The following is a 25,494-nucleotide window of genomic DNA, read 5'->3' as shown; positions in this document are numbered from 1 at the left end:
AACAAATAATCTTTAATGTCACAATACGAATGTTTAAAACAACAAGTATAAACATATCATCCTTTATAATTATTTTCAACATTTTATTACTGGCAAAACCAACTTTTGTTGTTTTGTTATATCAACATAATACTATCAGTTCATTTAGAATATAAACATGAAAGCCTTAAAGTTTTAAGGTTAATATTCAAACGATATTCAATATTATACAGTAAATAAAGAATAAAAAAATATATACTGTTTTTTTTATCTGTAATACCCATCAAAACAAAAAGGTATAAACACAAAGTCATGTTCTAATGCTTTCGGTATGAATATCATTTTCTTAACGATCTATATGCACAACAGGATATTTCGGGTAAACGCCAATGAGACAGCAACTCAACGGCAAAAATTTCAAACAACACACACGCATTTGTCCAAAAAAACACATGTCACATTGTTTTGATATTCCAAATGTTTAGATTAATTTGAATCATTTTATTTTTGGAGTTCATTAATAATGTTCATATTTTTAGCAACGCACGATGTCAAAACTAAAAACACTTATGAAAACAGACAAATTGTAAGGACAACTTCCATGTATAACTGGTAAATAATTAAGTCGGGGATTTCGTTACCACAAATTACTTCCATAGATACATGTACAAAGATTTGGTTTGGAAATTTAGCTTCATGATTTACTCTATGGAGAAATAACATCTAAAATGTGGTGCACACTGAATACGCGGGTTATTTAAAAATGTGCACCTCATTTTTGATGTTATTTCGAATAGACAGAAAAATTGTTTACAGTAAGTCCTTATAATTTAATTCTAAATTCCATTTTTAAGGAGTAAATCATGAAAAAACGTTGATGACGTCACGGTCACATGAAAAAAATACGTCTATGAGCTGATTGAAAAAAGGTTTCAGCCAATCAGAAGACGTGTTAAATCCAAAATTAAATTATATAGACATACCCATAATTTGCAATCGGAGGTTAATTATGTTTCACATTTGGCTTACCTCCCGTTTCCCTGAAACTCTCTACTAATACAATAAACAATTATAAATATTTGGTTCAGTCGACGCACTGTTCTGGATATACCTTCATATACGCTCATATACCATAAAATTTGAAAACCAAGGATGTAAGCATACATGTATTTTCTAGAAACTTAAGTAAAGTTATGTCGCTTCCTCTGACGCCTCTTATAGTGGAAAGGCTATAAATAAATTTTAACAAATGGAAACTTCCTTTCTACAAGAGTAAAATATTCTTTTGAAAGGATTATTTTTACAACTCTTTATTTAAGGTGGTTGCTTTTATCACACTAAAACACATGGAAATCCTTCTTCATGTATAGTATTTGTCAATTTAAGGACGACCCAAGAAAACAGTATAAAAACGATATATTAGTCAACCTTCTTCTCTACCTTTATTAAGTTGTTAATTTCACATTCAAACTGTATTTACATAAATATTTGTGAATATTTTTCATTTTAATTATGTTCTTAACTGAACAAATCACAGGCGCTTGGGTATAGGATTTTGTTAAAAAAAAATTGCTTGCATTGAATATTCAATTTTCTATTTGTATACCGCATATTTAACCCCACTAAAAAGCTTAAATGTCTTCAACTTGCCTTGTTTTGGGTGAATTATCAACTCTGACAGAATCCCTTATTTTACTATCCATACCTCTGCCTGTGGGACAAAAAACATGAATTATAATGCAATAAGACTTTCTTATCATAATACCATTAATATCAGTACAATATTTAAGACGATATCATACATTTTATTCAACATATCAATAATGGAATTTCACACGTGAAACAGGAACAGTAGTGATTATCTTCAAAGCAAAAAATAAAGCTCGGTCCGTGATGCTCACTCTAAAGTTTTCTGTGTCGCTTGTTGTCGACTATTGTTTGTCTTTACACCATTTTTCCTTTTTGCTTTGATTTAATCTACTGCCACTTAATATTTTTGATTGCCGATTGAAATAGTTTATCTTCTAATTTTTAAAATAATTCCAGGAGAACTCCATCGGAGCCCAAGTTGATTTAAAATCATTAAACAGTAAGACTATTTCAAACTTTCAATAAAAACCGTAGCCGAACGAAGGAAAAACAACACCATAGCAAAAAGAGCAAAGACGTACAGGAAAATAAAACACTTCACCAGTTACAGGAAAATAAAGATAGTGGATAGTTGTCTCATTGGCAATCATACCACATCTCCTTATTTTTATAAAGCAATACAATCGCAACAAAAACTCAGTCGTTACATGTACCAGAAGGGTTAGCAGTCACTGATCTAATGAATAAACTCGCCATGGTATTCATGTTCAATTCTGATGAAAAGCTATGTAGACAAGTATTTTATAATAAATGAATGAGGTATATTGTGTATGAATAAAAAGCTTTTTAAAAGATGACAGGTTTATAAACTAAAATTTGCGTTTAAACAAGACTAATCGGTGGCACTGAGTTCAAAACAGTTGAGAGGCCAAATAAATTGCAAAGTTTAAAAGCATTGAAAACCAAAACTTCCGAAAAAAGTGTGTCAAATCACGCTTAGGTCATTTATAAAAGTGTGCCAAAGTTAGTTATAAAGTTACTTATATTAAATAAGGTATGTGGAACGATTGCCAATGAGACAACTATTCATATTATTGTCCACCGTGCGGCATTCAACAATGAGAAAAACCAATACCGTGTACCAATTTATCATGCCTGGGGTAGAAAACCTTATATACATAAATAATAAACAGCAACCCAACGACACTAAAACAAAAAAAAACAACCTATACCAAACGACTACAATGTGCCTTCATGTCTTGCAGCCTTGACATATTGCATACCACTTCTTATATAGATGCTCAAACTTAAAGCTTCATTTTAACTTTATAACAAGTGGTTACAGGTTGTTGGTACTACCTTCATATAGTTTACAAAAACATATCACCACACATTTTGTAAGTTAAGCTTCCACTTTTCTATACAATTTACACTGACGACTGTTGTATATCAGCTGCCAAAACCCAGAAAACTCGTTCTTCCTGTGATGGCTTCTCTCTTTTTGAACGTTTTGAATGTTTTGCTGAACGTTTAGACTCCGCACGTTCTACTTCTGAAACAAAAAAGAAAAGAATTATAACTACAACTTATGTGTAATAATGCTTACTCTAAAATTCGACAAATAGCTTTTTTTATAACAATGTATTGGAGCGACTTATGCATGTTATAGTTGTTGACTGATAACAATATAATCCGATTGCAAATAAATAGAATTATACTTTAAATCTAAAACATCAAACCTCCATAATTCGATTTCAGGATATCCTGAAATATTTAAGGTCCTCCACAAATAATCAGTCAAAATGGCTTTATTTCAGGAGGTTTTTTAATATTTCAGGATACCTTTAATATTTATGGAGTTCCATAATTGTATATTTCGAGACCTCCACAATGCAATTTCGGGATATCCTTGAACACCTAAGAAGGTTCACAATTATTTCATGACCTACACAGTTCGATTACAGGACACCCTTAAACATTCGAGGGTATCCTGAAATATATACATTTGTAATTATGGAGCTCCATAAATATGAAGGATATCCTGAAATATTTAGGACGTCCTGAAATAAAGCATTTTGACTGATTATTTGTAAAGGTCCTGAAATCGAATTGTAGAAGTAGTAAAATCGAATTATGGAGGTTCTGAATAATTTCAAGAGATCCTTAAATACGATAATTTTGACTAAATCCGGGCCTGATATATAAGTCATTGAGACAACAATCAAAAACGCTGAAAAATCTGAAGACAATTTAAGGTTATTTAAACCTTCAACAACAGACAGCTGCTGTTACAGTTTGACAAACTTTAAATCGCTCCGTGTCTAAAAATAAGTTGTGAATTCAGTAGAGACTATCAAAGATCGGCCATCAGCATCAAATTCCAAAAAGAAAACACAACAACAAAAAAAACAAAACAAAAAGAACAACACAATTGCCATGTTTTTCTATATAATAAAAGATTTTTATAAAATAAAATTAAAATTAAAAAATTAAAGTAAACAGGTAAAAGGTTTTCAGAGAGAACTGCCTGTGATTTTGTTTAATGAATTAATATTTCAATTCGAAGCATATACCATTTTATCAATTTGAGAAGGTTATATTCAATATCAATATTGGTTATAATAAGTTATTCATGAAGTATATGACGATTAAGAGACTAATGCTATATGTAACTACCTTTTTCATTCGCAATTCGATATGGAATGCCATTGGCATTTAAAACTCTTATTTGATTACCACATTGTAGTTACTTAAACACAATTTTATTATTTTTAAAAGTGCACAAATATACAACAGATATATAGGGATTCGGAAACAAGAAAAACTTAATATATAAATCCGTCTTCCTTAATTTTTAAATGTGTTAACAAAGATGTTGGTGTATTGTCTGATTGCTGATGATTTTTACACACTAAGACAATTTTATTAAATTTCTAGTATAAAGTATAAAATGTATTGAATGTAGTAAAGAGTCCTCCATGCAGAACCTCAAAACAGACAGACTTAAAAACACTGAGGTTAAACTGCGACGTGTGAAACCGATTCCAGTGCGCATGCCACTTTAGGGAAAGAACCTTGTACCATAAACACTGAGATTAAATCGTGTCCATCAGATGATGACTAGACGATAAAAGTGCGGTGTAGTTTTACGCGGTTACACGTTCGCATACATGTTAACCACATATTCTGTTATGTAATTTATAATTCTGAGGTTTTGAGCGACTTATGCAAAAACTTGTATATGGCCTAAATCTTGTAAAAGTGGTCCGCCACATCCCAAACTCTTCAATGAATTTTTAGTTTTTTATATGTAGTTTTTTGTCGGGCAATGGTATAATTTTGCTAAACGACTTCACCAGTTTCATCATGAACGGAAAAGGTCATTTAGTAATTCAGATGTGTTGTCGTTATCAACAGAACATTGTCAAGTTAGTTGTCTGTTAAAGGCCTAACTGATACGAAATTATCAGAGTGAACTTCTATTTACGGTTGTTAGCATGACTATGTTAAACGCACTTCATTTATTAAATATAAATTGAAATGACAGGACAATTCAATGATTTATTTTTATATAGTATGCACCCCTGGTATAATGCCATCACGTATCTATAGTAGCCTAGAGCGAATAATTCTTTTATCGTGTTACCGTATTAGTGAATTGATCGGTTCTGGTCAAAGGATGTTAATAAGAATTTGGTTTCAATGAGATATAAGTTTAAGATTCGGGTCTCCCATTACAAAACATTTATAAGTATCAAATACGTAGCATATTGTATGCTGGTCACTTTCTAAGAACTCTCTAATAAAGCATAAACTTACTATGTGGAGGTGAAAACACTTCACTGTCGTTGCTATGGATAAAGCTGCGAGCATAATAAATGGACGGTATTTTTCGTTCGTTGGACGGTGGACTGTTTCTCGTATAATCTGTCCATAAATGATTTTCTATCACCGGAAGTCGTCTTGGAGACGAATCAGTAGCAATTTCAATGCTATCACCACAGTCTTTGTTGTGATATGTGGCTCCATAAAAATTAACTTTTGATCGCTTTTTCTTCTTCTTTTTCTCTCTGATTGGTTTTGTTTCTGATTCAATATAACCAGTCTGTTCATAATAAGCATTAATACCAGTTTTAATTTCATGATCATATATTTCATGATTACGTTTATCTGGCAAGTGTCTGTCTGGTGAATCTTCCTTCTCTTCATATAATGTACCTAGTAAAAATTAATTTTATTATAATTTCTTGAAACTCAGAGACAAAAGGGTAAAACGATACCAAGGTGACAACCACCAGTAAAAAAAAGACAAAACAATGGCAATCACATATACAAGCAGACAAACAATAGTTTACAAAACAAAACACAGAAAACAACAGATTGAGTAACACAAATCCCACTAAAACTCAATACGAACTGAGGTGTTCCAAAAGAGTAAGTCCATTTTGTCATTGTGAAAGCAAGTTTGTAATGATACCGGTATGTTAACCGTCGGTAAAAAGCATTCAGTGAGGTCATAAACGAGAGAGAAAGACTAAATTGTGGTGACCGGTCATCTCTGACAAAGGAATTCCATAACAGTCAACAAAATCATTAAAACGTAAATAAAAGTTTAAAAGAGCTTATAGTTTTCGACGAAAAATAGTTTAAAAAAATAATAAAATGTGAGGGAAATATACAGGCATTCCAATTAAAACATTTTTACCGATATCCGTCCGTGTCTGGTGTCATTTGTTTTTTTTTAGTTTTCGTAAGTTGCTCGCAAAAAGAAGTATTCCTGGTGTAAATCTTACAGTTTTTAAGTGTTTAGGCGGGTTTGTCGTGAAAAGTTATTTTCGTGGGACAAAGCGACATAACTCAAACCTAACCGGTTATATTTTCACTAATATGGTTGTTACTGGTAACTATTGGGAAAAAACAAAACTTTAAAAAATTCAAAATTACCGAAAAGGAATAGTACTGTTCGAATAAACCTTGGTGATTTTTATGCAAATTAGCTATTTATTAACCTCATTTTGTTATTCCCATTCGAACTTTCGAACTTTTGCAAATTTAGTTGGAATGTTTAAAATACAAAAGAGACAGCAACACAACTATCTTAGTTAATCAAAAAGACATCTAGCTGTTTGTAACTGGGGTTCTTTAGTTTGGTATCATTCTTAGACAATATATCTGACCTTGCAGCCAACTCTTCATCTTAATGTCAATCATTGGAACAAAAGAAAGTATATAGAAAAACGTAGTATAAAGATAAGATCGGAAAATCTCTACAACAGTACACTAGACAAAATCAAAAGTACAAATACAACAATAATAAATAATACCGTTAACATTTTTTTGCAACCTTTCAAGTAAAACATAACGAGGGAAAGGTGTTAGAATGTCTTTTGAAAGTGCACTGTCATAACACAAGACAATATAAAACCACAAATTATAATGCATCATTAACAGAACGTCAAACTGCACACCAACAAAGAAATATTATAATTACTAATAGAGTTCGCCTAACCTGATGTGTCATTTTAACGCAAAATAAATCATTAACTGATAAGAATTTATATGAAAAAACACTGTGTAATAAAGATACATACCGCACGTGTTAAAATTATTTACTTGGTTGATATGTCTAAAATAAGGCGCAATATTAGGAAAGCCGGAAGAACTTAATGACGCCATTAAATCTTCCCATCTTGCTCCATGTGTATTGCATCTTATAGCACCAATTCTAGGTCTTTTAATTGCCAGGTTAACTTCCATGTACTCTTGCTGAAGCTGACGTATAAACACTTTTCTTTTATGAAATTTCCAGAATGAGCAAAGGAGTGTTATAAGCATACCAATGGCAACTAAACCGGACGGTATCCAATATAAGAGGGCCTTATCTGGCGCTAGGTCGTGCATCTTACCTACAAAATTACAAAAATAAAATAATTTCAATAATGAATTAATAAACAAAATTAGTATTTTTTGGACAAAAGTTAAGCAGGCTAGTAGCATACGATCATCTTGTATGGTACTCGTTCAAATAACCTTTTTCAAAATTAAAATGGTTTTACAGGGGGGGGGGGTTGAGATCTCACAAAACATGTTTAACCCCGTCGTATTTTTGCGCCTGTCCCAAGTCAGGAGCCTCTGGTCTTTGTTAGTCTTGTATGTTTTTTAATTTTAGTTCATTTATATGTTTTGGAGTTTAGTGTGCCGTCCATTTTCACTGAACTAGTACACAATTTCATTTAGGGGCCAGCTGAGGACCACCTCCGGGTTCGGAATTTTCTCGCTGCATTGAAGACCCATTGGTGGCCTTCGGCTGTTGTCTGCTTTTTGGTCGGGTTGTTGTCTCTTTGACATATTCCCAATTTCCATTCTCAATTTTATTTTTTCCGTACTAGCTATAGAACAAAATCTTATTAAGTGTTTTACAATTAGGCATTTTCGTTTAATTTATTCATCGCATGAACACAAAACTAGCAGTCAAAATTATTTTTGCGACCGCAATTTTTCTTCAGTAAAAATGCGTGGTAGTTTGGGTAGTTTTGTACAATTATCGAGACAATCTCTATGGTAAGAAAAGGATTTTTAAGATAGAAGAAGCCCCACATCCGGACATTTACATTTTTTGTTATTAAAGGAAACGTTTTTGTCTATCTATATGAAAAGGATTGTTAATTAATTCATACTCTTAATATTTTTTCCAAACAATTTATATTCGAATTATATCTTATGAGGGAGCTTAATAAAACTTTAAAACATTATTTTTTCCTGATTTTCAGCGCTGCAACATGTAGCATGGAAAGTAATATAAAAGTTCTCTGTTGTGTCATGACATAGATCATGGAAGTATTATAATACTTCCATGCACAGATTAACTATATAAAAGGGTTTGGATGGAGTTTACAGAATAGAGAATAATGGACCGAGGTTAGAGAAAATTGGGTCCAATTAATAAAGAATAGAGAAAAGTGGGCCAAAAAATAAAGAATAGGAAATAATGGGGTATAATAGAAAGAATAGAATAAAATGATCTAAAAATTTAATGCAAACAGAAATGAAGGACCCCAATCCAGATCCTCATATAAAGTAAATCACTGTCATTGTCAGATTAGTTTATGTACCTCCAGACCCTCATATAAAGCCAATCCCTGTCATTGTCAGATAAGTGTATATACCCTATACCTTTTAAATGTTTTGTTTATAAATAAAATGGAAATCTATAGTCGTGTAGTTACATAATTGATAAAGATATTGATTAATATAGAAATTTCTCAATTGATAAATAAGACGTTGGATTTTTATATCGAATAATAATTGAAATATACAACAGGTAACTTCCTTAGAGACGAATCTTAACAAACCAAGTCATTTTAACATCAATAGAAATATACCATTATCGGATTTTACACGATAATGGCAATTTTACATGGGTTACATGTACATAATTCTTTTATGTTCATTTACTGTTTTACTAAGAAATTAGCTTTGAGCAAATGTTTGGAAAAAGGAAAAGAATGATGATTAAAGAGATAAAATGTTAATCAGGAGGAAACATTCATTATCCTCGGAAACAAATTGCTATAGAAGAGAAATTTTAGTAGTTCGTGTATTTGAAATCAATACACCCATCTGTAATATAAATTTTAATGCAAATTAAAAGAATTAAAAGAATTAAAAATTGTTTAATTACAATTGTTTGGTCCATTCATGGTAAAGGGCATCATTAACTCTTTTTCAGTCTTAAGATCGAGAGAGAAAACAAAACAACGTCAAAGTGTCATGATAATGGTGTTTTTTTTTACATCACTGTCAACTGTTACGATACCTATAGGAACCACATCTGTCGTTGTAGTCGTCCGCGTCATCTGCATTACACTTTATGTTAATCCACATTCCTTGAAATCGCCTTTTTATAGAATTCAAAAAATTTTATCCGTTGAATGTTTTTCTTTTGTCTATGAACTAATTAGAAGTACATAGAGAGCAGCGAGATTTGTCCATTATAACTACACAGACCGAGCACCTGGCTGTGTAAACAATTTGGTAAAACAATTGCAATGGGAAATGCTCCAACCAACATACTGTTATGTATTCATTTTTATATACAGTTTGAGCTAATAGATCATATAGACGCACAGCAATGTCCAATCCCCAACGACAGCGGGACCAGAGGTAAACAAGTTGTTTTCTTTTAAAAAAAAGAAAAGAAATACGTGAACCCGAGACCGCTATAACTGGTCACCCAAAAAATATTGCTGAATTTTTTTTGTTTGCTTTTGATTTGAAATAATTGACTGTGAATAGAATAAGATAATGATGATGATAAAACACCTTTATTGAAAATATGTAATTGTGTGTACTTTTTGCACAAGTCAATTGAAAGCAATGTTGGATAGCTGTGAATAGAAAAGTGTACATTGCTTATATAAAGCTACTAATACTAAACCCCTAACAGGAGGGATTGTGCCTGATATTCATATGATGAAGACATAATCTTTCAATCAGTTTAATTGAGGTCTGGAGCTGGCATGTCAGTAACTGCTAGTAGTCTGTTGTTATTTATGTATTATTGTCATTTTGTTTATTTTCTTTTGTTTCCTATTCTGACATCGGACTCGGACTTCTCTTATACTGAGTTTTACTGTGCGAACTGTTGTGCGTTTGTTTTTTCTACATTGGCTAGAGGTATAGGGGGAGGGTTGAGATATCAAAAACATGTTTAACCCCGCCGCATTTTTGCGCCTGTCCCAAGTCAGGAGCCTCTGGCCTTTGTTAGTCTTGTATCATTTTTAATTTTAGTTTCCTGTGTATAATTTGGAGTTTAGTATGACGTCCATTATCACTGAACTAGTATACTTGTTTGTTTAGGGGCCAGCTGAAGGACGCCTCCGGATGCGGGAGTTTCTCGCTGCATTGAAGACCCATTGGTGGCCTTCGGCTGTTGTCTGCTCTATGGTCGGGTTGTTGTCTCTTTGACACATTCCCCATTTCCATTCTCAATTTTACTATTTGAATTTACATTTTAAGGCTTGACTATTTTATTTATTACATTGGAGTATACATAATTTTTCCATAATCCTATTGCAAATCCCAGTTTCTGCAAACCGGATGTCTAATGCAAATTGCATAAACCAATCGAAATATGAATTTAAGCAGTCAGTTTGTTTTATAATCTGGATGCATTTATTTTATCTATCATATCTTCATATTTTGTTTCCTGGATGCCTTCAATTGTTCTTATATTCGTTATTGAAGCTGTCTGTACTCATGGTTTATGTTGTATAGATAAATTTAAAGTCCAATTTCCATGTGAAGTGAAAACCCTGTAGCATGCAATTTATAAGAAGTTCATGAGAGTAACACACCAGCTTCATTGGGACCTCTTATATACTGACAATTATTTTGGTCTCATAAAACATCTCAAATTTTAAAGATTTCTTGAAGTTACTTAAATCAATCCAAATATTCTATATGAAAACTTAGTTTTGAAGAATATCTTATTTTCAGAAGTTTAATGAATACCTGAACATACTTTCAAAAGAACCAATTTATATAAAAAGATATGTAGATATAAAAAAATACCAGGATTAAAATGTTGTACGCCAGACGCGAGTTCAGTCTAAAAAAGACTCACCAGTGACGCTCGAATAAAAACGTTTTTGCGTGCCTATATATTGGTGCGTATTTTGGTAGCTTCTATGGGCCACTCGGATATTTCCGGAAACAAGATTCTCGGAACCTCTCGAAAATTTTCGATCATTTATACAGGTGGTTATCTATGTCTTGAAAACGGCCCCTCTCTGGATAGGCTACCATGTGACATTGTAAATACATGTATATACATATTTCAACAATCAAAGTTCATTTGTAGATCGGATTGTAAAAAAATAAAAAAGACTAGGTTGCTGTCAAAAAATCATTTATATGTTGTGTACTCAAGACGCTCATTTCGTCTACAAAAGACTCATCAGTGACACTAGAATCACAAAAGTTAAAAAGGTAAAAAAAAGTACGAAGATCAAGAGCATTGAGGACCCAAAATTTCGAAAAGTTCTGTCAAATACAACTAAGGAAATCCCTTCCTGGGGGTAGAAAAGACTTAGTATTTAGAAAAATTCCAATGTTTGTAAACAGTCGTTATTAAAGTGTAAAAGTTCGATTTTTTTTACACCAGTTTGTAGCAACTGACAGCGAAGCTGTTGCGACACATAGGGACCAAATCTGTCGTTGTTGTCGACTGCGTCGTCTACATCACACTGTGTGTTAACCCTCAATCATTTAAAACGGCTATCAATAGAAATTCAACAAACTTAATCCCTTTAACGTGTACTGATTGAAATTTCTGTCTGTGAAAACAAGTTTTTTTTATTAATTGAAACAAGTGCAAAAAAGAGCAGCGAGATTTGTTCTTAATATTTACACGGACCGCGGATACATTTCTGTGCAACAAATGTGGTAAAAAAATTACCATGGGAAATGCTCGAACCAACAGACTATGAATGCTATTTAAACGGACAACAATATTAAATCCCAAACGACAGCAGAACCAGAGGTAAAAGCCGTTTCTATCAAGTGAAAATAAACATCCGACGCCTATGTACAATCATTATTTCCAAAGACCATCAGGGATTAGAATCAACTACCATCTAAATTTAGAGTCATTTCGGTTGATACATTAGAGGGATTTAAAGCTGCTATGAGAGCATGCTCTGAAAGGAAGTAGTCAGCACATCCTGTATATAGTTTCATTGATTGAACAATGATTTGATTTTGTTTGTAGGAATTGAATCAAACTTGCACAGCACACTTGTCATATTCTTCAATAGGACCTGCTATTTTTATCAGAGTGTTTTTCTTGATTTCCCATACCAAAACATGAACTTATAGCCATCTATGTTGATATTACTTGTCGAAGGATGGCGACACACGTCTTTCGTGGAAAGCTCACACTTTTTTCTTACCAAAATGTTGGTATATTTAATAAAAAAAACAAAAAAGGCAGAATTTATCAAACGCTTCTTGTTTATATGAGCGCTTTACCCCAGTCATTTTTATGCATTGTGTTTTAATGACAATTAATGAAACGGCTGTCTTTAGCAACGTGGTATGTTTTGAATCTTATGTGTAAAACAAGTAGGTTAGGCTTTTAAAAGATAGTAAGTTGGAGAACTTTATGTCTTATCACATCACCTTATTTTTTATATTTATGTATCTTTTAGATCGATTGCACCTTAGGCAATTTACCAAGGAAGCTGCAAAAACAATACGTCGTTATATTTTTATTAACTATGCAATTTCCGTTCAGTTTTATTGCTTGAATATCTTTACATGTCATGCTTGGAGTTTTTAGATCGATAATAGCAAATAAAGTTTTAATTAAAGTCTCCTCTGTTATCTTTTGCTTTGCGTTAATTGTGTTAGAGATAGAAAGCGAGGGAACTAAATAAAAAAAAGGAATATATATAAACAAATCAGACTAGAAATCAAAGCATTGTTTCTTTCGAATAAAATTGAAAAAGTGAATAAAGTGACATTTCGTTATAAATCAAGAAAGGCTAACGAACGGAAACCTGAAACAAAAAATATTAGAACTGAAGCTAAAGTAGCTACTCTTTGAGAATAAGTTGACCTAAGCCGTTTTCGGCTGTTCCCGTACAAGTATTAACACCCATTTGAATTTTGTGATCTTCAACATTTTACATTTCTGGCTTTAAAAACTTTTGTACCCGAGCGTGGCACATTCGGCACCTTCTATTCTGTGTGTGTGTGTATGTGAAATGCATGACACAATTGAAAGCGAGATAGACATGCAAGATGGAGCGAATTTACTCACCCGCATAAGGTATAAGTGAAATTTTTATTCTGAAACGGGTTGGAAACCTTTGTCTGATAGAAGAAACCGAAGAAAACTTCATTTATTCTACAATATTTATAATGGACAAGCTCCTAATTATTTACGAACACCAATACCACCCTTCGGTATCAACTATTTCTGGATATAATCTTCGAAACAACCCTGACCTCATAGTACCATTTTGTAGATTAGAACTTACAACAAAATCTTATTTTCCCAATACTATAAGGCAATGGAATAAAATCGATAGCGCAATTAGAAATGTAGATTCAATCTCCAAATTTAAGTATACCTTACGAAAGAAATCACATCAATCTAAAGCCCCAAAATACTATTCTACTAATTACGCTCCTCGGCTCTTCGAGGATGTAACTATAGCATTCATTTCCCGATGTACAACGAGGCATCTCATTTAAAAGAGGTCAAAATCCTTGACCTATGGGTATGACGTAGCTATACCTAGCTATAAATACTGCGGCTATTACCTGTGCCAATCATATTATTTTTCGAGCAGCGAGGTGTCTAACTCGTTATAATCTGAGACGACGTCCAGAATTTTAAGATTTTGTAAAACTGAGAACGTTGTTCCAGTAAAAAATGTTTTATAAGCATTAGTTATCTTGAGAACTTTATATCCAAGTTGAACTTCGTTAAATACAACGTATTTTATCGTTGTTCTATTTTCTAAACCTTGTTCTAAAAATACACGTGTACTGTGGCGTGTAACACACAGGTGCTTATCACGTAATCAATGGTGGACCGAACGTGTTCTCTTTTTAATAATTTTTATATTTGTTCGTCTAAATAAATTGATACATTATCGTTGTTATTTTAACACGAATGAATCTCTATACGGAAGTATATGAGTAGAATATCTTTCTTGATTTTCAAGGTAAGTGCAAAATGTACGAAGGTGTACTCGTATATTCTTGCTATAATGTACCCACGTAGTGACGTATAATTTATAGAAAATATAGCAAATATATTTGAGATTTTATTATCACAAAATGTTGTGATTATAATACATTTCTTATTCCAATATAAGAAACTGTAATGTAGTGCATTGGAATATGCTAGACTACTTGTCGATATACACCTGTATGTGTGTTACTATAAATAGACAAAGTTAGTGAAAATACGGAAGGCAGTATGTGCCACTTCCAATCTAAGGTATCTGAAAACCTTTGCTAAAGATATGTTATATCAAATAATGATCAAATAGCTAATTTTTAAAAGCTTATTTGTCTAAAGCAGTTAATGAGCCTAGAGACTTTTATAAGTCCTTGGTGTGTCATAAATGTGACAATAGTTTCAAATGAACTTACAATATTGTTGAAACTATCAAGAATATGTGTATCTGTAATATACAAAGCCATTTAAGGCTTCAAAATAAGTTCTTAGTGAGAAATAAACTGTGTTACAGTTGAAACATTTACAGAAATAATATTATGTGATTGATATTTAATATCTGAATATTGAGAGGCCAGTGGAATATCACGGTAAACTTGACAAGAAATAGGTCGAGGGGGAACATTAGCAAGTTCCTTATAAAGCATTTAACATGCCACTAACAAACAATTGATTAAGTAGAAACATGCTGTAGAAAATAATAGTAAAACAATTATTATTGTTTGAAGAAATCTGCAACGATGCAGTTTTAAAATGCAAACTTTTGTTGCATAATTCTGTATATGAAGTTAATCTCATGTCTTTACTATGGATGATTAAGATAAACAAACAATATCCTGCAAGATTTTATATCTTTATCTTGGCAAAAAATAAAGCAGAGGAGCATTGCTCATTGTTAACTTTAGTTCTTTGCCTTTGAAAAAGAAAAAGTACAATATGATAATAATGTTGTAAATTGTGAGAAGTATGTTGCCAACATATCAAAAAATACTAGTTGATATCAAATATTAAAAAAGAAAGATCAAAGGATCTTCTGAAAAATTTATATGACTGACATGCATTGGTCAGATGTAAATTCCTTTTTTCATGGATACTTTTTATGATGTTGACATATATGACATGCATAGTGTTACCAACCATGCAAGGGCTGTATAGTCAGTCAAGGTCGTTAAAAACTTCCTTATATATGCATAGTGTAGAAGGAAATAAAAATAATTTCCATTGGATGGTTTTATCTTTACCTTGAAATTCATCAATGTAGATTTCAGATTATGAATAAAATTATTTGACATATGTAAAATGATACATTCATGTACATTTATTACCATGTCTTTATAAAAGATATCCTCACATAGTTGAAATAAGACAATAGAGTTTTTAGTCTTATATCTTGGCATTGTTATAACATTAATTATGAATATAACAAACATAGACTTAGAACATGTAGAATAGATAAACAGTTACTCTTTTCTGAAGAAATAGTTCAAAGTTATTGTTCTCACTAATCAGAACACAATTGTAGATCCTGATCTTGCTGTCTACAAGGTATCAGTAATAGTAAACAACTTTTTACTGTAAAATATAGTTTGAGATACAGCTATAAAAATTATTTAGATTCTGCCAAGAAAGGAAGATTCTTTTCAAAAGTCCCTATTTTGACTTGCAGAAAATATTGTATAAATGTGCTTATTTTGATAAGACAAATAGTGCTTTACAATCTCAGTAATGATACTAGAGATGATAAGCTATAATAAATTTATTAGATTGCAAATGGTAGCAGAAATGAATGTTAAAGAACTATACAAATGAAAACAGGAAGATTTTTCTCTCAACATGCAAATTTTGCTTTGATGTTGGACATGAAATATCTGACTTATTTTCCTTTTAAAAAAGGAATATTATAATGTACATTGGATATGTGCATCACTAATCTTTATGTGACTAAGTGTTGCCTTGTTATTGGCTAAGTCATATCTCTGTAAACAATTGTATACAAGTGTTTAGGGGACTTATCCCCTACACATTTTCATGTCAGATAGCAAGTACTGAAGAAAGTAGTATTACATGAATTTATGTAGAATTTAAAAAGTTTCTATAATGATAATCAAATGATTATATTGCATCTATGCATCTGTATTATTGAAATCCATGATGGAAATTAAAATAGAAAATGATGATCTTTCTAGATTCCATGAACTTGAAATAGAATTGCTATACTGATGCTTTTGTATCATCAGTTAATAAGAATTGACATATTCATAGTATGAAATATATATATATATATATATTTTCATGCTCCATCGAGAAATGCAACTTTGGAAAGTATTCTATAAAGCATTAGAATTTGCAAAACAAATTGCAAACTTATATTTTGCTTACCACCTAAATCTGTACATGTACACTGGATTTTCTTTTCAGTTCAATTAGAAATTACTCTTCTTAATTACATGTAGTTATATTGCTCTAAATATAACATAGCCATATATAACATTAGATGTATATATATAGAAAAATAGTACATGTAAGATGTATCATAAGAATATTGTACAGGAGCAGTTCAAGTCTTGACTGATATAGGTTAATATACAGTAATAGTTATATTCCTTTTAAATATCCAACATGTGTATGGATATCAGGATGGGTGAAGGTCATTTTCAAATGTGACAGTTTACAATGAAGTATAAACTTTGTAACCCTTCTCCAGTTCTTTTTTAAGAAAATTATCAGATTAGCAGATGAGTGTTCACAGAACAGTATTACTTAAATCTTAGGATTTTAAAACATGCTGGATCAAGTTTTAGTTCTGGATATATTGATCTATATTAATTCTTATAACATAAGATATTAAATAGCTATACTGTTTTTTGTATAATATGTTTATACTTAATGAAATATCATAACGATGATACTTTTGAGATGATTTACTTCAGAATGTTACATTAGATGCAGTATGTATATGTCTACTAGACCTAGTCTGTATGAAGTGTTGGACTTTAAGATTCAATTTATTATCAATACTGTTTGATATATATATATACTATTCATATACTACATACTCATTGTCATAAACAAACATGGAATGTAAATTTACTGAACCAGACATCAAATACTATATTGTAGTTGGTATATTCCAGATACAAATGAATAAGAAGAAATTTGTAAATATAATCACTTTATTAAGTGTCCTGAATAAGATCTACAGTAGAGACTGATCATCTTTGACATCTACATGTAGCTTTAAATAAGTCAACCTTTAATTAACAGGTGACCTTATTGTGACAGTAATCACCTATTCATGATTTTTTAATATGACTCATAGAGGAGTTTTTGATTGCTAAGTTATGTTAAAGTTATGAATATTAACACTATTTGAAGCTTTCGTTGTTTACTTGAGCTTTTGAATCAATTTTTCTGTTCTTACAATATTAAAGACAGACTGAATTGCAAATGTCATGCAAAGAGATAATACTTGTAGAACTTGCAGTGACAGTTTTTAGCTTGTAAATATACTAGATATTTACCATGGATTAATATTAGAATCAGATATACATAATATTGAAAACTTCAGAAGGCTAATGAAAATCTGTATCTGGCAGTGTTTACATCGTTACTTAAACTACTGTCTCCTGAATTTGTCTTCAAATTCTTGTTTTTTCATACACATCTGAACTACAGAGAGTGTCATTTCAAAAGTGTACAAAAAAGAAGGGCTAAAGAATTAAAACACTTTCAAATGTTTAAGAAAAGTGTTGCCGAATAATATGTCAGTAGATATTTAGATATACAATTAATGGTTTGTATTACTAAGCAAGTATCAGGCAAATGTTTTTTTTGAAAATTCAAAACTTGTGATATAGATATAGGAAGATGTGGTATGAGTGTTATGCTCTTTATATAGTTAAGAGAATTTGTCTTGAATGTCTAGAATAAGTTATTATTCTTGAAAATAGTGAAATTCAGACTACAAAATATATTGAGAGAAATAGATATTTTGTTGTATATTTATTTTCAAAATTGAATGTTTTTGAAACTATTTATTTTTTATACCTATTGGTATTGGTATACAATATTGGTACTTTAACTTAATATTAAGATTATATTTATTATTAAGTCAGAAAGATTAGTTAGATTGACTACTATCTGAGTCTCCAGTATATTCTGGACTGATTCAGCAAATTCTGATTTGCTCTTTGTTAGTTGTTAAGGGAACTACTTGTTTGTGCCAACACTTTGAATATGCTATATATAGTTACATCCTCGAAGAGCCGAGGAGCGTAATTAGTAGAATGGACTCTCATCCAAGTATAACTTGGAATATGAAGGATGAGAGTCATTCTAGTAATGGAGCCTGAGGCTCAAGAGGATGTAACAATTTACCCACCCAGTTTGGAGGGTACTGTTTGCCCATCCCAATTGTTTTGGTTGCACAAACAAACTTTGAATCATGATTGGCACAGGTAATAGCCGCAGTATTTATAGCTAGGTATAGCTACGTCATATCCATAGGTCAAGGATTTTGACCTCTTTTAAATGAGATGCCTCGTTGTACATCGGGAAATGAATGCTATAGTTACATCCTCTTGAGCCTCAGGCTCCATTACTAGAATGACTCTCATCCTTCATATTCCAAGTTATACTTCAAGTTGGATGAGAGTCCATTATATTGGAGAACGTAAGGCAAACATTATATTAACAAGGCTTAGACATGCATGTTCAACTCTAAATTATGACCTTTTTAGATTCAATATAATAAATTATCAAAGCTGTCGGTGCTTCAGTCTGATTGAAGACAGATTTCATTTTTTTCTTTTAATGTCCGCTTTATGCACAAATCAGAACTCACCTTTTAAACAAACTACTTTTTGTCCCGTCTTTAGATCTTGGTACTTTACTAAATGGAAACGAAAATTTAACTCTTAGTCAAAATACATCCTTAATTAAAGAAGTCTTGCATTTTATTCGGAAAAGTGAACGTTTTGACCTTTAGAAAGATATTTTTCTTTTTTTTTTAACTGATATAGTTTAGTATGTAGATGAATAAGCTTTTTGATGTAGGACTGTTGTTTATCTTTTTGGGAAATTGTGAACTTTCTTATTTCCTGTAACTACTGTACAAATCTATAATCATCTAATGTTGTTGTTGCATGTCTTTATATTTATATATTATAATTTATTATATTTAGGAGAGGACTATCTAAGTTGTGATAACTTGTGTCTGGTCCTTTTTGTTATATGTAATAACAAATAAAATATGTTTAAATGAAAATAAGGTATAAAAACTATAATGACATCAAACTTTGAATTTATTCCAACACACGTTAAGATAATTTTAAGTTTAATGCAGAAAATGCAAACCAGAATAACTAAGATGTGCATTTTTGCCATTCGTTTTAAGACATGAAATAGCTCAGATTATATTAACAGCAGATGAATGAATATTTAAACTTAATGATCAACTTTCAAATGGCTTTCACTTTAATCAGGAGATTGCTACATCTCATAACGCAGCTGCATTTTAAAAGTTATTGCTGTTCGTCTTTTGTTCACTGATATTTCAAGACGCGAATTAACTTGGTCGATAATGACTATAATACTAAAATTAATTCCTTATGTAATAAAGTGTCTCCCTTTGGTTTAAGCGTGACACATTTCACTCTAGACAAATATTTTGCTAGTCAAATCAATAGCTTCTCGTGGTTAAGGTCGTCACTGCATACGGAAAAGCTATCGGCAAATTAGAGTACGGGAAGACATTAATTCGATAGCAGTACATTTCTGAAGATTTTGATAAGATAAAGGATTTTCTGTTAAAAGAAAGTCTATGTACACGTCTTTTATAGTAAAACTTAGCCATTCAAGTATATAAACATATTCAACTTTTTTTTACATTTGAATATCATTTGACTTTAGTTATCATAATTCTTTGTTCATTGGATGTTCATATTATTATTAAATTGCATTGAATCTGTTATATTTCCAGTCATTTATCAATTAATGAATTTATATAATAATTCTATGCTGCGTAAGATCAAACTAAATTTAATTTCTACAGTTATGGTCTTGTTAAGCTAAACGCTTTAGATTTTTTTTTTATGAAATGCCAAATAATAGAACATCACGGTTAATAGTTTTGATCTGTATTATAAATGTTTTAGACCTATAATTTACACAGAGACAATACAGCTCGTATTGTTAGTCACTGTTTGAGGTTTCTAAACTCTCATGATAATCAATAAGACTATTTCAAACACAAATGAACAATTTGAGCACAATCGTGTTCAGTTATGCCTCAGATTCTGAAGATCTAACCCAGCTTTGGAAAATTACAAAACACTGTATTTTGTATTAAATATTCGAATTTATATGATAGCATGACTTTTCATAATATCTAAATACTGATCGATTAGACGATTAATTCTTAAGTTTATTACCAAACCCATAACAACGTGGATGTGACCATCCATTGACCTGTTGTGACTATCCATTGACTGGGTCAGATAAGGTAAACGTTCATCCGATACGCCCACTTACGTTTTTTGAAGCTGTACCAGTTTTCTTTTTCATTTTCATTTCGGGTTTTTTTTTAGTGGCACATTGATAGCAAAAACAGCAAATACGAACTTCTCTGATCTAGCTGCATACATATACAGATAAATGGCATGTTACAGATATGTAAACAGCCAGTAAAAAATAAATTTAAATTTGGAACTCCAGGAATGTATTCGCATAGGAACCTTTTAAACCAATTCTACATAAAAAGTCATATAGCGTATATACTCGTCGTTTGCTACCTTAGGAGGAAATGAAAACATTATTTGGAAATTATTTTTATTTTTACGATTTACCAGAACGTGTTCTTGTGAATTTATAATTAATATTGTCCATTCTAAAACGGGGCAAACATTGAAAACACCAAGTATTCAGTGTTTGCAGGTGAGGTAATAGTTTGACAATAGATTTCCCACTGGTGTCTTTTGTCAGGTACTTGTCGACTGGATTGGTCTATAGTTCAGGTACTTGTCGACTGGGTTGGTCTATAGTTCAGGTACTTGTCGACTGGATTGGTCTATAGTTCAGGTACTTGTCGACTGGGTTAGTCTATAGTTCAGGTACTTGTCGACTGGGTTGGTCTATTATAGTTCAGGTACTTGTCAACTGGATTGGTCTATAGTTCAGGTACTTGTCGACTGGATTGGTCTATTATAGTTCAGGTACTTGTCGACTGGATTGGTCTATAGTTCAGGTACTTGTCGACTTGGTTGGTCTATAGTTCAGGTACTTGTCGACTGGATTGGTCTATAGTTCAGGTACTTGTCGACTGGGTTGGTCTATAGTTCAGGTACTTGTCGACTGGGTTGGTCTATAGTTCAGGTACTTGTCGACTGGATTGGTCTATAGTTCAGGTACTTGTCGACTGGATTGGTCTATAGTTTAGGTACTTGTCGACTTGGTTGGTCTATAGTTCAGGTACTTGTCGACTGGATTGGTCTATAGTTCAGGTACTTGTCGACTGGGTTGGTCTATAGTTCAGGTACTTGTCGACTGGGTTGGTCTATAGTTCAGGTACTTGTCGACTGGATTGGTCTATAGTTCAGGTACTTGTCGACTGGATTGGTCTATAGTTCAGGTACTTGTCGACTTGGTTGGTCTATAGTTCAGGTACTTGTCGACTGGATTGGTCTATAGTTCAGGTACTTGTCGACTGGGTTGGTCTATAGTTCAGGTACTTGTCGACTGGGTTGGTCTATAGTTCAGGTACTTGTCGACTGGATTGGTCTATAGTTCAGGTACTTGTCGACTGGGTTGGTCTATAGTTCAGGTACTTGTCGACTAGGTTGGTCTATAGTTCAGGTACTTGTCGACTGGATTGGTCTATAGTTCAGGTACTTGTCGACTGAATTGGTCTATAATTTTCCTCATTTGTTTAGGTTCAGTTCATTTGTCTCATGAAAGAAAAATAACTTATTAAATTTTCTTCTAAGTAAAACAAAGTAACTTTAGTTTAAACATTTATATTCATTTGACATTTATTATTAACGGAAAACGTATAGCAAATAATCTTTTGTTTATAATGAAGGATGTCATTTCAATCAATGTGGTCTATTTACTGTTAAACTGAATATTTTGATTTGAAAGCCCATTTGAGACAATGCTGCACGAGGTTTTTTTTTTCATTTGTTTGCTCAAAATATTTTCCAAATTTCATAGTCCTCCTGTCCCCTAATTTAAACTGAATGATTGTCCCCTTATAATTTAAATTTGTTCTTACATTTTTTATTTCGGTTACCGTATCTGTGTTTCAATATAAATATCCATGATTTAAACAATATATTCACAATATAGAAACACAAGATAATTTGTTACACTAGGTTATTATGTCAACATAGACATGTATCAGTACAATCATACACATTATTTTAAGTGTGATTAAACGTGTCTTTTAATTTATTTATTTTTAAATACAATGTATATACCAAGACTTGAAGTATTAAAATGCAGTAAATCTTTTGTATACTTAACATATTTGAAAGTTTTAGAATAATCAACATTCAGTGTAAACATGTATAAACCGTTTGTGGTTCCCTCAATATAACTCGTGCCGGTTGTAAAAACAAAATATCGATGACCGTAAAACAACACACGGAAACCCGAGATAAATAAACTAGTGAATTTACAATATCTAAGCAGAATCGGTGTTGATTCTATTAAGTAGTTATTCATGTCGTATAAACAATGTTTCCTAAAACAGAAATTGTCAGCATAAATGAATGATACTGATTTTAATACACACGACATCGAATGCTGGATAAGATACATTGCACGCCCAAGGATAAAAGATTGGGAAAATATAACTCTTTGATATTTTATATTTGGTCAGATTTGAATAACTTTTTTCTTTTAAAGTAAAGCAATCAACGATTATGCCTTAAACGCGTGCATCAAATGGATGTCTTAATATTAGGTAGTCTCCTGTTTGAAAAACGACTTAAGCTACAATTTTGACATAAAAATTTGAAAAAAAATATGTTTTTTGGTTTTTTTTTTACATTTACAACAACGGTATATTGAATAAAAATTCGCTACTTTAAGACAGTTTGATTCAATATTGCTTGTACATTCTGTAAAATAATAATTCGACCATTTGCGTCCGTGCGACATATGATGGGACCCCAGTTAAAGATCAATTGCGCGTGTGTTCAGCTATTGAAAAAAAAAAAAGAATGTCACAGCTGGAAACTTTTGACTAGAGAGCCAGCAGGAAGACCTATTTCGTTGACTGATTTGGACCGCCAAACTCATTACAGGTGAACAGATGATTTACATAATTTTTATTGTTTTATCTATGACATAAATTTAAGCAGATCTAGGAAAATCGTCCTTATACTATCGAATGTGCATCATCCGAATGTAAAGGTCTGTCTATTTTGTATTGTAATGGAGTAAAATGACAATCGGCAATCTTCGGAGGTGAAGAAGTTGGGTTATTAGATGGAGTCTGGTCATGAAATACGGAGGAAATGTTGATACTTAATAACTGTTCCGTGCATTGTGTATTGTATCCTTTGCAACTTTTTTTGTAATTCTGATATAGGTTAAAGTAGGTTGTACATCAAGTTTGAGAGTTTGAGTTAATTCGGTGATAATGAATTTGGTAGATAATGCTGCATTGACCAAAAATAATAAAAGATTCACATGCACTAGCGCAACGCATGCTGGTGATTATATTTTAAAAACCTCTATATCATTGCAGTATACTGTTACTTACCTAAATGATTCAAAATTTAAATTAAAATACAGATATCTCGAATAAAACATTCAAAATATATTGCAAATAAATACTTTACAATTTATTTCTTACCTGCAGTTGCAGCATTTTGAGTTGTTTTGTCCATATTACTTCAGAAATGAAGATTTGATCCATTTATTTAAGCTTGCCAGCAGACTTTAGGCTTATCATTAAGTGAGTCTTGATATAATGCAAAGGATTATACATTCCGGATCATGCTGTTCCGGAAAGATGAAACGTGAGAATTCTATGAAAAAGATTTTTTCCCGAAATACATTCTGCAGATTGATTTATTGGAGGTTTCACTCTCACTGAATTATCATGACAGCCACATGCAAGATTATGTTTAATTTTACGTTTAACGTAAAACATTAGTCAAATTAAAAGCTATTTGATTTGACAGAATATATTCATCTTTAAGGAAGAAAATCATAACTTTTTTCGAAATGCTATTGGATCAATAGATCGGTTGATAAACGTATGAATGGAATCTTCGCGCTATTTTTTGTTTAATTTGCAATCATGCTATAGAAACGTTAGCGTATTAAAAACGAGATTCTTATATCATTTTGTTTGCTTGATTTTTTTTTTTATAATTAATATTTGCTGTTAACGTTTCCCATCTCCACCGCCTTGCTCCCTAAACAAGTGATTTATTCGTAGCAAGGAAACTTTCATAAAATCAAAATTTCAATGTCATATTTTACACTTATTAGTGGACCATTGATATTGTGATCTTTTAATATTACGAATAATGAACAGGGTAAAGCAAGAATCTTTAGATACCAGCTGTATAGTCGTCTGATCCGTCATTTTACCGATTGTGTCTTGTTCCAGATTGTGACATTTTGACTTAGTGTGAATTGGATTTGCGGGTGATGCATTCATAGCAGGAGATGCTTACCCTGCCAACGTACCCAGTATCGCTCCTTTTGGAGTTCATGTGATTCCCTCAATTTTTACTTACTAGTTTGATTTGTTTCATTTCAATCTATTTATTAAATTTGAACATCGGTAGACTTCTGTTGCCTTACTTGAGATGTTGCAGCCAGGCTTGATACATGTGCTAAAACACAAAAGAATAAAAGAATTCCAGGAATTTTAGATTACAGGTTAAGTAGACGGCGGAACAGGAGGGCACATGCGTGTTAAATTACAACCACCCTGCAAAAACCCAAAGGTTTTTGTTAAATTGGTGTTGTTCCTCCTCACGTTCCGGCCAATAATATTTAAACCGTAGAAAAAATATATTTTGATGGTTGTTCAAACCAAACTTTCATGCATCGGCAGGACGAACACACACAATTCTTAGGACTTTGGACCTTTGTTGTCTATTTTACTTTGTTTTGCCCAGTTTACTTGTATGTTGTATTGAGAACAAGGG

The 25,494-nt window shown here is 31.9% G+C and overlaps 1 protein-coding gene and 1 long non-coding RNA gene across 2 annotated transcripts in view; one reads left to right on the top strand and one right to left on the bottom strand.

Annotated features, from left to right (window-relative positions):
- The window catches only part of LOC127730277 (uncharacterized), a 41,595-nt gene continuing 16,101 nt past the window's right edge, over nt 1–25,494 (bottom strand). The window contains exons 2-4 of the mRNA XM_052238583.1: nt 7,161–7,475; nt 5,389–5,787; nt 1–3,121 (exon numbers count right to left, since the gene is read on the bottom strand). Coding sequence (XP_052094543.1) covers nt 2,997–3,121; nt 5,389–5,787; nt 7,161–7,470 — 834 coding nt within the window. The 5' untranslated portion in view covers nt 7,471–7,475 and the 3' untranslated portion in view covers nt 1–2,996. The remainder of the gene's footprint in view (nt 3,122–5,388; nt 5,788–7,160; nt 7,476–25,494) is intronic.
- LOC127730281 (uncharacterized) lies at nt 21,588–22,216 on the top strand. The gene is made up of 4 exons (XR_007995016.1): nt 21,588–21,726; nt 21,855–21,950; nt 22,047–22,142; nt 22,175–22,216. It is a non-coding gene; the product is annotated as an uncharacterized LOC127730281 (long non-coding RNA).

This window comes from Mytilus californianus, unplaced genomic scaffold, assembly GCF_021869535.1.
Source record: "Mytilus californianus isolate M0D057914Y unplaced genomic scaffold, xbMytCali1.0.p SCAF_2, whole genome shotgun sequence".
Taxonomy (NCBI): domain Eukaryota; kingdom Metazoa; phylum Mollusca; class Bivalvia; order Mytilida; family Mytilidae; genus Mytilus; species Mytilus californianus.
This window is presented reverse-complemented; position numbering and strand designations above follow the sequence as displayed.